Below are 17,448 nucleotides of genomic sequence, written 5' to 3' on the forward strand. Positions count from 1 at the left end.
CAATGAAATTCTACTCGCAGGCGACTGGGGTCTTCTGCTAGTATTCTGCTTTGTTTGTCTGTTTCTCTGGGAAACACTAGGGTCAGAAAGCTTCGGTTGCTTTTCTTTCGTTTTAGCTGGAGTATTTTTCGTTTGGCCTATGAAACAGCTGGACATCAGCCTCCCGAGAGAATCACGGCTCATTCACGAGGGCTGTTTTCTTCTTCCTTGGCTTTCAAGCATGAAGCGCTGTTGAATAAATTTACAAGGCTGCAGTTTGGTCCTCTGTTTACTTTTTCTAAATTTTCTAAAATAGATTATTTTGCTTCTGCTGAGGCTTCTTTTGGGAGAAGGGTTCTTCAAGCAGTGGTGCCTTCTGCTTAGGTTACCTGTCTTGTCCCTCCCTTATCATCGGTGTCCTCTAGCTTGGGTATTGATTCCCAACAGTAATTGATGATAATCCGTGGACTCACCGTGTCATTAGAAAGAAAACAAAATGTATGCTTACCTGATAAATGTATTTATTTCTTGACATGGTGAGTCCACGGCCCGCCCTGTATTTTTCAGACAGGTTTTTTTATATAACCCTCAGGCACCTCTGCACCTTGTGTTACTTCCTTTCGTCGATTGACTGGGGGATTGTGGGTAGGAAGTAATATTTTTCAGCTTTGCGGTGGTGCTCTTTGCCTCCTCCTGCTGGCCAGGAGTGATATTCCCAACAGTAATTGATGATAATCAATGGACTCACCGTGTCAAGAAATAAATAAATTTATCAGGTAAGCATAAATTTCTGGGGGGTTTTTAATCACAGAATTAGCAAAGTTACAAAACATGACATTAACACACTACAGGGAAGTATCATCAACTTTAATTTCTAAATTTTATCATTTTTTTATTTCTATAGTAAATGTTTTGGGTTGTGAATAGATAAGCATTTCAGCTGAGAGATACAGGAAATGTTGTGGTGTACCCCGAAAGGAACCCATATAGCCCACAAGAGAACCAAACTGATCAAATCTGCGTTAGGAGGAAAAAAGGTTTCAGTTTAAACACGTTGCACACAGTTTTGGACATACAGGAAATGTCTAGTAATCAGTTTGGCTGCTATTAGACTTGTGAAGGAGTGCCTGAAGTTCAGATTCTAAAATTAACCCTAAGGAAAGAGGTTACATAGAGTAAATCCCACTTAAAAAAAAAGGACATTTTAAAAAAAACGTATTTTGACTGAAAAACATGGCAATCTTTAAAATCGGTCATTGTCCTTTTAGTTAATATAAATTGTTATTGTAGTTTTGTTTTTTATCATCAAAACACAGTAAATAACAAAAATTCAAGAAAAATGTACAGTGTAACAACAGTAGTAATACGTTACGTTTCATCAAGTATGGAGAAAATAGAGCTTGGCTTTGTTGCTTACAAACCGCTATCAATGATTACACAGTTCTGATTTAAGCCTAATAACTAGTTGTAAACTGAAGTAAACAATAAAAAACAATAAAAAACATGTTAGGTTACTCTGCGATTTGCTATATTAGTCTGATTTATCTCAAATACATATTGTACACAAAGTACATGGTAAAGAGAGAGAAGAAGAAAAGTTGGAAACAGAAAAGAAGGGAGTAGAGGGGGAAAACAGGGAAGGACTTATACAGGACTTCCACCCTTACTTCGTGAGGTTCGACTCAGTATCTGTTCGGATCTGAAATACCTTGAGATCAATGAGGTATGGACCTAAGTGTAAAAGGCCTTTCACAAACTCTCTATACTGGTTTTTGATGTGTCATATAATCCAGTAGTACCAGACTTTCTGGAAGGTTACTTGTGTATCTTGTAGTACAGCTGCCTGTGCCGACATACTATAATAGTGTCTTATCTTTAATATAACTTCACTCCAAGTTGGAGCACTCTCCTTCCAGCAGCATGCAATACACACCCTGGTTGCTGTGTAGGTTATCTTAATGAATTGGTTTATAAATTTATTGAACTCTTTAAGTCTAATATGTAGTAGTGCTTGTTCCATTGAGAGTTTAATGGGGCTTTCCAGAATGGAGCTTAAAAAGTGTGATAATCTATTCCATGTTCTATGTTAATGCGGACAGTCCCAACACATGTGTTTGTAGGAGCCCTCCTCCTCGCATCCTCTATAACAGAGTTTGGTTCCATGCCTAACTGTATGTGAGGTAATCAGTGGGGTAAGATACCAACGAAAGTCAGTCTTGATAATGTTTTCCCGCATGTCAGCACTAAGCAACCCCCTACCTGCATTATATAGAATCGCATTCCAGGTTTGTATGTCAAAAATCTTGTCAAGGTCTGTCTCCCATTTAACTTGTAAAGGGGTTTTACTAGTCCCTGAGGTACACTGAATTGCCTGATATAGTCGTGATATTGTCTGTTTAGGTCTCGTTAGCGAACTACATATGGTTTCTAGGGTGGTGAGAGGTTTACACGGGCTTAATGCTGTAAGGTGATGTATCGTAGAAGAGATTTGCAAGTATAAGAACCAGTGGAGTTTAGTGGGATGGAGTTTTTCTTGTAATTGTGTATAAGTGAGCATTTTACCTCTCTCCCACATATCTGCTATCCTGTACAATCCCCTGTTTTCCCATTTTTTGATAGTTGGAATATGTTCCTTGTTAATTATACAACCTAGTGGTGTTTTGACAGAACTGTGTGGGAGTAACTGAAGGGTTGAGGTGAGTTTGGACCATTGCTTGATCATAAAGTCTGAAATAGGGAAGCTGGTATGCTTTTTACCAGTACAGCGTTTTGGGTCCCACAGGACCAGTGACCGTGGTTCTAAGTCCATAATATCTGACTCTACGTTCGTCCAAATGATGTCCTCCTCTAAGTCACTGAGGAGGGCTGTTTGTGCAAGCCTGGCCGCTTGATAATAATGTTTAAAATTGGGTCCCCCAATTCCCCCCAGCTTTCTGTGTCTATTAAGTAACTTAGATGAGATTCAGGCTTTCTTATTACCTCCTATGTAGCTGTTAGTGTGTTTTTGGATATCTTCCAGATCATGTGTTGGAACATTTATAGGTAGGGTGCGAAACAAGTATAGGATCCGTGGGAGCACTGACATCTTAACTGCAGACAACCTACCATACCAAGAGAATCTTAGTTTGATGTTTATACCCGAAATGTCTGGAGAATTTCTAATGTGTTGGGCCAGGGGTTCTATACAGAGCGCAAACAACAATGGGGACAACGGGCACCCCTGTAGGGTCCCATTAAGGACATTGAATATTTCGGATTGATGACCCATAGCCCTGACTCGTGCTGTAGGGTTGGAATATATATTTTTAATTGTTGCCAAAAATGGGCCCCCAATACCTACTCTCTCCAGGACCGCCAGCATAAAGTCCCAATCCACTCTGTCAAACACCTTCTCTGCGTCTAAAGAGAGCAACAGAGAAGGCGTATTTGTATGTTGTGCAAAACCAAGTAGGGCTATCATTCTCCTGATATTGTCCAGGGCCTCTCTATTTTGAATGAAACCCACCTGGTCGGGATGAATTAACTTGGGCAAAATGTGTTTGAGGCGGTTAGCTAGGATTTTCGTGAAAATTTTCAGGTCTTGGTTTATTAGGGAGATCGGTCTGTAGTTATGGTAATATGTTTTATATTTGCCTGGTTTGGGAATCACTATAATTTTGGCATTCAAAAGATCAGGGGGAATAATTTGGCCCTGTAAAATATGGTTACAGAATTTAACTAGGTGAGGTATAAGAGATGTTTTGAATAAGTTATAATAATCGCCTGGGAAGCCGTCTGGACCAGCAGCCTTCCCTGGTTTCAAGTCCCGTAAGACTATAAGCACATCCTGACTCGTAATATCTGCATTCAAGATGTCTGTATCATGTTGGTCAATTGAAGGTGAGTTTGCTTCTTCCAAAAATTTGTCTAATAAATGTTGGGTTTGTGGTGTTTTGTTGACTTTTTGCCCGTCATATAAAGATCCGTAGTATGCCGCAAAGGTATTAACTATATCTATTGGATTTGAGGTCAATTCCCCATCCATTTTACGGAATGAGGGAATAGTTATATCCTTGGTTTTATTTCTGATTTTGTTAGCTAAGAACCTGTCCGGCTTGTTTGCGTAGACAAAATATTTAGATTGCAGTTTTAACCCTGCTCTAATCGATTGATCAGTAAGAATTTTATCTAAGGCTAGCCTCTTGTCTTGTAGAATTTTATAAGTGGCATTAGATCCAGTTAATTTATGACGCCTCTCAAGGGCTGCTATTTCGGACTGAAGTGTGGTCATTAATGCTTTTGCTCTACGTTTGTGTTGTGATTTGCTCTAGATTAAGAGTCCCCTTAGAACTGTTTTATGTGCTGCCCACACCTGAATAGGATTGTCAACAGTATTAATATTAATATTCCAATATTCTGTCATGTGCCTAGTTATGGTCTCTTTCTGAACCTGGTCTTTCATAATTGTGGGGTTGTAAGTCCAGCTCTTCATAGAGCTGGGTGGCAGAAGTCCTTCCACCTTTATTGACACGATAGCATGATCCGACCACACACATGGAGAAACAGAGGAGGATACAAGATTTGTCAAAAGCACTTGACTCAGAAAAATGTAATCTAACCTAAAGTATTTGCGATGCGCTGAGGAGTAAAAAGTGTGGTCTGAGGTATTCCCATATAGGGCCGTCCAGGAGTCTATTAGGTTATGTCCCTCCAGAGTATTTAAAATGAATTTAGCTTTACCTACATTTCTATGGTGTCTGTGTGACTGCTGGGGTTGTGGGTAATAATCTTTTTTATACAGAGATACGTTAAAGTCTCCCGCCAGAACTATTCTAGTAGCATTCCAGCTGGAAAGAAGGAAAGATAGACCCGTAAAAAATTGTTCCTGTTGTTCATTTGGGGCATAGACATTACAAAAAGCTATCTCCACCTTGTTTAACATGCCTTTGACAATTATGTATCTACCCTACTTGTCTATAGTGGTATTAGTGGGATTAAAATTTAAAGAGGAATGTATCAGGATAGATACCCCTCGTTTTTTCTTGTCTGTAGTGGAATGGAAATGTAAGGGGAACTGTCTCTCCCAATATTTTGGGACATGGTTGGACATAAAGTGAGTTTCCTGTAAATATATTACATTAGCTCCTATATGTTTATACTGGGCTAGTGCCTTTCTCCTTTTGACATCCGAGTTAAGGCCTCTCACATTGTGAGAGACCAATGTAATATTAGGGGTGGTCATGTACGTGTTTGGTGTTCATACTTTGTCTCTCTTTGACCTGTGAACTTCTAGACCTTAGGTGCAAGACATAAATCTTACCCCGCTCTGTGAATCTATAAATCCTGGTTGTGGATTCTGACCTTCGCCCTTGTGGTGAAGAGTCCTGTAGGTCATTGTCCTTTTAAAGGGAAGGTTCCAAGCCTTTCTAGCACACATAGTAATAAATGGATGGGGTAAACCTATTTGAGCTAATATTTTTAGCTCAGGTGTTCTACTTCAGTTTATGTTGTAACAGTCTGCTTCCAAGGCAGTCTCCTAAAGCTTCCACTAAATATTGTGTAACTGTTCTTATAAAGCTAAATAACAGTTTGTATACAGTGAATGTGTGAGTAACAGTTTTTATCTACAAGTAGCAGCAGCAACTTACCCTGAACTGTCTGGCTGGGATTCTGTGACATAGACACTAAAACGCTTCTTTGCAGTCGCAGCTTCTTCCAAAACTTTCAGGACCACTTTGGAGTAGGCATGTGTTAAGATTTTCTAAAATGAAGTGTAAATTGATTTTTTCATACAATAAATACTTATACTGACCAATGCAATGCGTTGGGATCTCTACTCATAGTTGCTAATTTAAATATTATGTTAACACAGTATATTCATGTAGTTGCATAAGTGGAAGTATTTTAAATAAAATGGACTTAAGGTGTAGTAAACTTGTCCACCAATTCTGTAGAATTTAAGCATGAAATATTTTTTTTCTTTTTAATCTGCACAGTATTGACACTCTTCAATGAAACACCCTATTCCAATGCAGATAACAAGAGTGTGAGAGCAAATGTGCACAATATCCTCAAATTTTTAGATCAAGGTCATTTTTGTGCTGAGCTTAAAGTGATAGTAAATCCTAGCGTTTTTGAAACGCTAGGATTTACCGATGCAACAAATAAAGGAGACTTTCAGTCGTGAAGTATAAAATACTGAGGCGCTCAGTGCAGCGAATACTACAGACAAATTAATTAACTTTCAGCACAAAGTATTTTATACTTCATAACTGAAAGTCCCCTTTATTTGTTGCACTGGTAAATCCTAGCGTTCCAGAAATGCTCGGATTTACCATCACTTTAATGCTTTCAATGGAAGTGGTGATGATACTAGCAATACATTTACGTATAACACCTGTGCTAACCCTACTAAGAGGGCAACAAATGATAGGCGGTGGAAATTAACTATAGATTTTTTAACTTAGAAAACATTTCTAGCTGAAGTACCATATATTGGTAAGATCTGTTTATTAACAGCAAATTAATTACAAAAAGGAAGCAAATGCACATATTTAAATGTCCTTTTAAAGCAGCAGGTTAACCAACATAAAATCTTATTTATCTTTGATGCAACTTTGAGAAATATATTTATTTAAAACTGATATCAAGTTTCCAGAATAACTGCTGTGTAAGCAGTTATCATTAGACTGCTTTTTTACTTTAATCTGCACAATGGGGGGGAAAAGCCAATCGGCATCATCAGTGCCAAATTCAAGCTTTGCTTTAAAGTGATCGCATGTGATTCATCTCACAGGATTTCAATGTAAACTTCCTTTAACCCTTTAAGGACAGAGCTTTCAGTTTGCTCAATTGTTTTATGATGGAAAAATTCCGTCATATGTCCTTAAGAGGTTAACTTAGGAGAGAAATAAAGTGGTTAGGCCTGCACATGCCAGATGCACGCTTCCTTGTAAGTCACAGGACAAGCATCCTGATTGGATGTTTAAAGTCTCTATAAAATAGAATTTATGTGATATTTATAGTCAGTTTTTTATAGCTATGTGGCATCACATCTCCCTTTAATATTGTTCTAACAGTGTCTGGAACAGAATAGTTGTAGATGGAACAGATTTTCCTTCAACAGAAATGAAGACAAACACAAGATTTTATCAAAATAACTTGAATACATGAAACCGATGATATGTAAAATTATCATCTTGTTAAAAGTGATTTGAGGCAGCTTAAGATAGCATCAGACTTAATATTTTCAATGACAGACATTTTTACTTACAGCTCCATCTTTTATAAATGGCCGACAAAGCTTTGTTATCTTATTCCTAGAGTGTGAGATCCTTTTTAAGAACAGCTTCCCTCGTTCACTCATCATTTTTTTGCATTTACTGTAATCCTAAATAAATAGAAAATAATAAGAAATTTAAAATCAAACCAATAAAAATGTGTCTTACTAACAACCTGAAAGTGTTCAATCCTGTTTACATATGCCCGAGACCAAGATTTCCAAAGTATTATTTTAGCAGCAACAAGATTGTACCACAAACAGTATTGTATTTTAATCTATTTTTTAAACATTGTAAACAAAATGTAATGTATCAGTACTTGAGCACTGCTAATGCTCATGCATTATAGGAGGAAGGATTTTCAAGAATACACGGCTAAGTGAATCAGATAAATACTCTCATGAGGACATTAAACCCTACCAAAAACATGTCTGTTATATGGTTGCTGACTTACTGAATGCTCCAACTCTGAGGTAAGAGTAATGAACCTTAGAAACAGCTCTCCACCAGAGGAAACAGAGACTGATGAATCCACTTTAGAGAGAGTTGTAATAGCATTTTTTAAACTATCTATAAGGCCTTGGATAGTTTCACCTGTAAAAAAGAAGCAAATTCAGTAAATGGAACTGCAAGTAAATAATTACACTAAATTATTCAAGTTTAAAATAGTAAATATTTGACAAAGAATCATAGGCACTATTTTTTTTTTTGATAACGTTCAACTTCTATATATATATATATATATATATGTGTTTCATATATATATATATATATGAAACACATCAATATTGACACGTGAGAACATTCTTCCAGTACATACTGAAAAGCAATGTTAATTTGTTATTATCTATATTTTATTATATCATTGTTTTATATTTTAATCATTAAAGAAAAAGTAAGCTGTGCTAGAAAAAAAATGTGCCATAATATATCGGATACCCCTATGCTGTATGGCCGTTCAACTACCACAATAATTTTTTTTTTTTCTTATTAGAATGATAGAGTTACAGTGAAAAATAAAAAAGTAATATACAACGCAGTACACTACAAATAACAAAAAGTGAGTAAGGATATAGTCCTTGGGGTGTATATAGTTCTTCCAAATCTTCAAATATTTTACTACAGATAACCTCAAAATAAAAGAGTTTGAAATAGTGAAATTCTGTGGCACAAACACACACAATCAATATGCAGCTGCAAATAAGGACCATACTCACATACTAGAGAGCTAACGACTGAGATCTCAGTTAAAACCGCCCAATTCAATACCACTCCTCCACTGGTAAGATAACAGAACAGGAGACCGCAGGATCCAAGAATTTAACAATTTATTGAAACATTAAAACCATGTATATGACATCATCTCACACACAGGAATTGATAAGGAAAGTAACGATACAAGTGTGATCTACAGCTAGAGAGCGCCTTGAGAATTCACAGCTGATCTTGGACCAAATCAGTTCAGTCACTTTTAAAAGTCCATCCTCTAATCCTGTGCAGTGTCCAAATAACAGGTAGCTCCAACGTACGTTTCCCCCCACAAGGGCTTTTTCACTCCTTGTAAAAGCCCTTGTGAGGGAAATGTACGTTGGAGCTATCTGCAAAAAAAATCTTTGAAGATTTGGAAGAACTATATACACCCCAAGGACTATGTCCTTACTTTTTGTTATTTTCTAGTGCACAGTGTTGTATATTACTATATTTTTTTCCACTAGTATTTACACATTGTTATAAGTGATTATTTCAATCTATTGTTATTGATAGAGAGTTACAGTTAAAGGGACACTAAACCCAAAAAATTTCTTTCGTGACTCAGAGCATGCAATTTAAGCAACTTTCTAATTTACTCCTATTATCAAATTTTCTTCCTTCTCTTGGTATCTTTATTTGAAATGTAAGTTTAGATGCCGGCCCATTTTTGGTGAATAACCTGGGTTATTCTTGCTGATTGGTGGATAAATTCATCCACCAATAAAAAAGTGCTGTCCAGAGTTCTGAAACAAAAAAGAAGCTTAGATGCCTTCTTTTTCAAATAAAGATTGATAATAGGAGTAAACTAGAAAGTTGCTTAAAATTGCATGTTCTATCTGAATCACAAAACAAAAAATTTGGTTTCAGTGTCCCTTTAATTAGAAGTGCACTATGAGCGTATGAGAGTGCTCACATAGCCAGTTAATAGAGTGAGTGGTATGCTTCTGATTAGCCCACCCTATCAGTCACATAATAATTAGCTGCAGTGGTTGGGTGCTGCAGCAGGATGTATGGAGTGCAACATTACATTAAAAAATATACATATTAATAAGTAAAGAAATTCTACAGTATCAAAAAGAAGTATCAGTTAAAACTCTGGGGCACATGTTTATACTAAGGTTTACTGCCCCTTTAATAAACAGTAAAGAGACATCTAATCTGTCTTTTGCGGATAACTGTAGATTTACCTGTATCTCTCTTTAAAAACTCCAACAAGGTTCTAATAGCTGCAACTGCAGTCGCAACATCAGGGTCCTCCCTCAGCTGATCTTTAAAATACTGAATAACGTCTGAAATGCAAAAATAAAAGAATAATTTGAGTTTTAAATACAAATTATGAACCGACTTAATTTTCATTGTGGTAATTTATTATTTTTAGGAACAATATGGGACCGATATAAGAGTCAATAAAGTGTACAAACAATGGCTGTGTGAAATATAGAAATGTTAAAGGTTTGTTAAACACCTACGGCTAGATTTAGAGTTTTGTCGGTAACGACCCGAAAAGCTAACGCCGGCTTTTTTCTGGCCGCACCATAAAAATAACTCTGGTATTGAGAGTCCACATAAAGGCTGCGTTAGGCTCCAAAAAAGGAGCGTAGAGCATATTTAACGCAGCTTCAACTCTCGATACCAGAGTTGCTTACGCAAGCGGCCAGCCTCAAAAACGTGCTCGTGCACGATTCCCACATAGGAAACAATGGGCTGTTTGAGCTGAAAAAAAACCTAACACCTGCAAAAAAGCCGCGTTCAGCTCCTAACGCAGCCCCATTGTTTGCTATGGGGAAACACTTCCTACGTCTGCACCTAACACTCTAACATGTACCCGAGTCTAAACACCCCTAACCTTACACTTATTAACCCCTAATCTGCCGCCCTCGCTATCGCTGACCCCTGCATATTATTTTTAACCCCTAATCTGCCGCTCCGTAAACCGCCGCTACTTACATTATCCCTATGTACCCCTAATCTGCTGCCCCTAACACCGCCGACCCCTATATTATATTTATTAACCCCTAATCTGCCCCCCACAACGTCGCCTCTACCTGCCTACACTTATTAACCCCTAATCTGCCGACCGGACCTGAGCGCTACTATAATAAAGTTATTAACCCCTAATCCGCCTCACTAACCCTATAATAAATAGTATTAACCCCTAATCTGCCCTCCCTAACATCGCCGACACCTAACTTCAATTATTAACCCCTAATCTGCCGACTGGAGCTCACCGCTATTCTAATAAATGTATTAACCCCTAAAGCTAAGTCTAACCCTAACACTAACACCCCCCTAAGTTAAATATAATTTTAATCTAACGAAATTAATTATCTCTTATTAAATAAATTATTCCTATTTAAAGCTAAATACTTACCTGTAAAATAAACCCTAATATAGCTACAATATAAATTATAATTATATTATAGCTATTTTAGGATTAATATTTATTTTACAGGTAACTTTGTAATTATTTTAACCAGGTACAATAGCTATTAAATAGTTAAGAACTATTTAATAGTTACCTAGTTAAAATAATAACAAAATTACCTGTAAAATAAATCCTAAACTAAGTTACAATTAAACCTAACACTATACTATCATTAAATTAATTAAATAAAATATCTACAATTACCTACAATTAAACCTAACACTACACTATCAATACATTAATTAAATACAATATCTACAAATAAATACAATTAAATAAACTAACTAAAGTACAAAAAATAAAAAAGAACTAAGTTACAAAAAATAAAAAAATATTTACAAACATAAGGAAAATCTTACAACAATTTTAAACTAATTACACCTACTCTAAGCCCCCTAATAAAATAACAAAGCCCCCCAAAATAAAAAATGCCCTACCCTATTCTAAATTACTAAAGTTCAAAGCTCTTTTACCTTACCAGCCCTGAACAGGGCCCTTTGCGGGGCATGCCCCAAAGAATTCAGCTCTTTTGCCTGTAAAAAAAAAAAACATACAATACCCCCCCCCCCCAACATTACAACCCACCACCCACATACCCCTAATCTAACCCAAACCCCCCTTAAATAAACCTAACACTAAGCCCCTGAAGATCTTCCTACCTTGTCTTCACCTCACTGGGTATCACACCGATCCGTCCTGGCTCCGATATCTTCATCCAACCCAAGAGGGGGCTAGACATCCATCATCCGATGGCTGAAGAGGTCCAGAAGAGGCTCCAAAGTCTTCATCCTATCCGGGAAGAAGAGTAGATCCGGACCGGCAACCATCATATTCCAAGCGGCATCTTCTATCTTCATCCGATGAGGACCGGCTCCATCCTGAAGACCTCCACCGCGGACCCATCTTCATCGGGCGACGTCCAACTGAAGAATGACGGTTCCTTTAAGGGACGTCATCCAAGATGGCATCCCTCGAATTCCGATTGGCTGATAGGATTCTATCAGCCAATCGGAATTAAGGTAGGAATATTCTGATTGGCTGATGGAATCAGCCAATCAGAATCAAGTTCAATCCGATTGGCTGTTCCGATCAGCCAATAGAATGCGAGCTCAATCTGATTGGCTGATTGGATCAGCCAATCGGATTGAACTTGATTCTGATTGGCTGATTCCATCAGCCAATCAGAATATTCCTACCTTAATTCCGATTGGCTGATAGAATCCTATCAGCCAATCGGAATTCGAGGGACGCCATCCTGGATGACGTCCCTTAAAGGAACCGTCATTCTTCAGTTGGACGTCGCCGGATGAAGATGGGTCCGCGGTGGAGGTCTTCAGGATGGAGCCGGTCCTCATCGGATAAAGATAGAAGATGCCGCTTGGAAGATGATGGTTGCCGGTCCGGATCTACTCTTCTTCCCGGATAGGATGAAGACTTTGGAGCCTCTTCTGGACCTCTTCAGCCACCGGATGATGGATCGCCAGCCCCCGCTTGGGTTGGATGAAGATTTTGGAGCCAGGACCGATCGGTGATACCCGGTGAGGTGAAGACAAGGTAGGATGATCTTCAGGGGCTTAGTGTTAGGTTTATTTAAGGGGGGTTTGGGTTAGATTAGGGGTATGTGGGTGGTGGGTTGTAATGTTGGGGGGGGGGTATTGTATGTGGGTTTTTTTACAGGCAAAAGAGCTGAACTTCTTGGGGCATGCCCCGCAAAGGGCCCTGTTCAGGGCTGGTAAGGTAAAAGAGCTTTGAACTTTAGTAATTTAGAATAGGGTAGGGCATTTTTTTATTTTGGGGGTCTTTGTTATTTTATTAGGGGGCTTAGAGTAGGTGTAATTAGTTTAAAATTGTTGTAATATTTTTCTTATGTTTGTAAATATTTTTTTATTTTTTGTAACTGAGTTCTTTTTTATTTTTTGTACTTTAGTTAATTTCATTGTAGTTATTTGTAGGTATTGTATTTAATTAATGTATTGATAGTGTAGTGTTAGGTTTAATTGTAGGTAATTGTAGGTATTTTATTTAATTAATTTAATGATAGTATAGTGTTAGTTTTAATTGTAACTTAGGTTAGGATTTATTTTACAGGTAATTTTGTAATTATTTTAACTATTTTAGCTATTAAATAGTTCTTAACTATTTAATAGCTATTGTACCTGGTTAAAATAAATACAAAGTTACCTGTAAAATAAATATTAATCCTAAAATAGCTATAATATAATTATAATTTATATTGTAGCTATATTAGGATTTATTTTACAGGTAAGTATTTAGCTTTAAATAGGAATAATTTATTTAATAAGAGTTAATTAATTTCGTTAGATTTAAATTATATTTAAGTTAGGGGGGTGTTAGTGTTAGGGTTAGACTTAGCTTTAGGGGTTAATACATTTATTAGAATTGCGGTGAGCTCCGGTCGGCAGATTAGGGGTTAATAATTGAAGTTAGGTGTCGGCGATGTTAGGGAGGGCAGATTAGGGGTTAATACTATTTATTATAGGGTTAGTGAGGCAGATTAGGGGTTAATAACTTTATTATGATAGCGGTGCGGTCCGCTCGGGAGATTAGGGGTTAATTATTGTAGGTAGCTGGCTGCGACGTTGTGGGGGGCAGGTTAGGGGTTAATAATTATAATATAGGGGTCAGCGGTGTTAGGGGCAGCAGATTAGGGGTACATAAGGATAACGTAGGTGGCGGTCGGCAGATTAGGGGTTAAAAAAATGTAATCGAGTTGCGGCGATGTGGGGGGACCTCGGTTTAGGGGTACATAGGTAGTTTATGGGTGTTAGTGTACTTTAGAGTACAGTAGTTAAGAGCTTTATGAACCGGCGTTAGCCCAGAAAGCTCTTAACTACTGACTTTTTTCTGCGGCTGGAGTTTTGTCGTTAGATTTCTAACGCTCACTTCAGACACGACTCTAAATACCGGAGTTAGAAAAATCCCATTGAAAAGATAGGATACGCAATTGACGTAAGGGGATCTGGAAAAGTCGCGGCTGAAAAGTGAGCGTTAGACCCTATTTTGAGTGACTCCAAATACCGGAGGTAGCCTAAAACCAGCGTTAGGAGCCTCTAACGCTGGTTTTCACGGCTACCGCCAAACTCCAAATCTAGGCCCTAGTTAGTGAGTGGATTATAACTGACCTCAAAAGGTGATATCAGATAAGAAGAACAGGCTTTGAAATCTAGGATAACTGTTGGCTTTTCTAAAATTGTTTGAGGAACCTTGCAGTACTGACAAAACTTGTTAGATAATCTTGCCAGACCAGAGAGCGTTAGATCATCTAGAACTAAGGGAGATATAATAAAGCTCATTGGTCTGGTGAGATTCTATAAGATACCTTGTCATTATTACAAGGCCCCTCAGAGATTGTTTGAAAGGCATTTTTTTTTACCTTGGGAGCTGTGCATTTAATTAAAGGGAATCGGATTATATTCTTTATGTAAAAGACACTTTTTAATGTATAATGTAGTTATTAGTAAAATAAGATGATGATTTCTCTCCAAGCCTGCAAGTTTTTGAGAATTGTGCACTAAATTACAATAAAGCAGAACCATTTACTTTATAGAAACTCAGAGGGCATTGGAAAGCCCACAATTTCAGAATCTGCTACTGTATTTGGGGAAAATACTTGACCAATATTTACGTGATATGTCTTTACGTTTTGATGCTATGGCACTTTTAATTTTACAATCCATTAAAGTCTATTATTTAATTTTGTCATCCACTCTTGTCATTCGATAGAAAACAGCTATAATCTCATTTAATCTCACTTTTACAATCTGCTACTGCAGCGCTTGACAAATATTTTCAAAATCTTGGAGCCAGGTATTTTGGAAAATCCGCGCACACACAGACGTCTGTATGTATATATATATATATATATATATATATAGCCATTTTTTATTGTAACAAAAAACTGTTTTAATGAAGACTGTTTATTGTAATAGTAGTTGTTTTTTTAGAACTGATACAGGGAAGCATATTTATTATTTTTTAAAAGTAGCCAAAGCAGGGACACGGCAGATTTCTGCTCTCATACATGTACTCTTAGTGTGTCTAGTCTTTCTTATTGTATCCTATGTTCGTCTCATCTCTTTTGTGTGTGTTTTCACATCTTTTTCCTCCTAAAAAGTATTGTTTTACCCCTTCAGGTGGGTTAAATTCATTTTACATTTTTTACTCTTTTAGCTCCTGTAAACTCCTATTGTGATATTTTTCCTTATCACCCTTTATTTCTTGGTATCTATATAACTTCCACTCTTCTATCTTTACCATCTGCCTATGCACACTATTGATTCTGTCCTTCTGCCCACTACATTACTCATCTACCATACACAATTACTTTCCTATAGTTTATTTTTATTTTCGGATTTAAACTCTTTATATTCTACCATGTAAAATCCATGAGAGTACTATGTTCCCCCTTTTAAATGATCTTTATATAACCTCTTCCTGTGCCATCTATGTGTTTTCACCATATGTACTACAGTTTTGTCTTTCCATAGCTTCACTCTTTGTTGTGCAACATTCTTACCATTCATGGCCTCTATTTCCCCATGGCATCTTTTTTTTTAATTATCTTCAAGTTCTCTAATTACACTCATCTAACATCTCATTCTACTTCTCCTAATTCACTCTATTCTGGGCACCACTCTTTTACCCTGTCCATACACTTTACTCACTCTATGTGTTTTCTTAAATCCAATGTTTATTCTTGTGGAATCTGCACCTCCCTTATAGCCCCCCTTGATTTGCCATGCACACACATAAACATAAATACAAATACATAAACAAACAAACATGGTTTAGATATTCTTCCCAGAGAAAGCAGATTGAGTAGTAGTCATCTATTTGTTTATTGTGTGTGTAATGATATTTCTTTCCTACGATATGGAGAGTCCACAATGTCATTCCAATAACTAGTGGGAATATAACTCCTGGCCAGCACGAGGAGGCAAAGAGCACTGTTAAGTGTCACTCCCCTACCTATAACCCTCAGTCATTCTCTTTGCCTCTGTCAATGGAGGAGGTGAAGTTTGGTGTCTGAAGAAAAATTGGATTCTTTTTCGCTACAAGCAAGATTTGGGGTCTAGCTGTGTCCACGTCAATCTCTTCAGTAGAGTAGTGGTGGCTTTTAAGCAGTTAGAAAGTTGTGAGGTAGTCCTTGCTTGGTTTTCTAACATGTTTGTTGCCCTTGGTATAGAAAGCCAAAGTTAGTTACTCTGTTCTTTATTTTTCTACAGGCCTCTGTAAGGAGTATGTGTCCTTTCATGCTTTGTGAGCTGTCTACCTGACGGACTGCTGGATTTGCAGGTAAGTGCTTTTGTCTTCTACGTCTGGGAGACTTGCACTTAAGAGGTTCTTTCTGCATCATAAATTTGGGACATTCTGAATCCTTAGTAAGGATTTGATTCAGCAGTGTGCAGGCACATATAATGTATGTGGTTAGAAACTTAGGGGTAACCTCCTTTATGGGATATGAATGGGTTAAGTTTACTTTTGTGGCTCATTTGTTTACAATAGTCTTCCCTGTGGTAATTTAATTTAAAAAAAAACAACAACTCAGTGTGGGTGTTTTTTGACATTGCTATGCAAGGCTGCAACTCTCCTTGTTCAATGCGATCACGGTGGATTACTGTTATGAGGGAATGGCTGACTTAGTCTAAAGGTGTCCGATTCTCTGTTAGAGCTGGCTTTGAATTGTGCACTTTACTCAGTGGCGCAGTTTTCATTTTAGCCGGTCACGTGACCCTCCCTTTATTTTAGGATTTATTTTACAGGCAACTTTGTATTTATTTTAACTAGGTACAATAGCTATTATATAGTTAATAACTATTTAATAGCTACCTAGTTAAAATAATTACAAAATTACCTGTAAAATAAATCCTAACCTAAGTTACAAATACACCTAACACTACACTATCAATAAATTAAATAAATTACCTACAATTATCTAAACTAAAATACAATTAAATAAACTAAACTATAGTACAAAAAAAACAAAACACTAAATTACAAAAAATAAAAAAATATTACAAAAATTTTAATCTAATTACACCTAATCTAAGCCCCCTAATAAAATAAAAAAAGCCACCCAAAATAATAAAATTCCCTACCCTACACTAAATTACAAAAGTAATCAGCTCTTTTACGAGCCCTTAAAAGGGCTTTTTGCGGTGCATTGCCCCAAAGTAATCAGCTCTTTTACCTGTAAAAAAAAATACAAGACCCCCGCCAACATTACAACCCACCACCCACACACCCCTACTCTAAAACCCACCCGATCCCCCCTTAAAAAAACCTAACACTACCCCATTGAAGATCACCCTACCTTGAGCCGTGTTCACACAGCCGGGCACCACTGGTCATCCGATCCATCCAGAAGTCTTCATCCGATAGGGCAGAAGAGGACATCCGGACCGGGAGAAGGATTCATCCAAGCGGCATCTTCTATCTTCATCCAGCGCGGAGCGGGTCCATCTTCAAGACATCCGACGCGGAGCATCCTCTTCTTCCCGACGACTAACGACG

At 37.4% G+C, this 17,448-nt stretch overlaps 1 protein-coding gene across 1 annotated transcript in view; it reads right to left on the reverse strand.

The window, feature by feature from the left end:
* The window catches only part of EIF2B1 (eukaryotic translation initiation factor 2B subunit alpha), a 71,357-nt gene that overhangs the window by 39,461 nt on the left and 14,448 nt on the right, over positions 1 to 17,448 (reverse strand). Inside the window, exons 2-5 of the mRNA XM_053701817.1 lie at positions 9,677 to 9,778; positions 7,693 to 7,832; positions 7,232 to 7,348; positions 5,607 to 5,719 (exon numbers count right to left, since the gene is read on the reverse strand). Coding sequence (XP_053557792.1) covers positions 5,607 to 5,719; positions 7,232 to 7,348; positions 7,693 to 7,832; positions 9,677 to 9,778 — 472 coding nt within the window. The remainder of the gene's footprint in view (positions 1 to 5,606; positions 5,720 to 7,231; positions 7,349 to 7,692; positions 7,833 to 9,676; positions 9,779 to 17,448) is intronic.

The sequence above is a fragment of the Bombina bombina genome, chromosome 2 (assembly GCF_027579735.1).
Source record: "Bombina bombina isolate aBomBom1 chromosome 2, aBomBom1.pri, whole genome shotgun sequence".
NCBI classification, from domain to species: domain Eukaryota; kingdom Metazoa; phylum Chordata; class Amphibia; order Anura; family Bombinatoridae; genus Bombina; species Bombina bombina.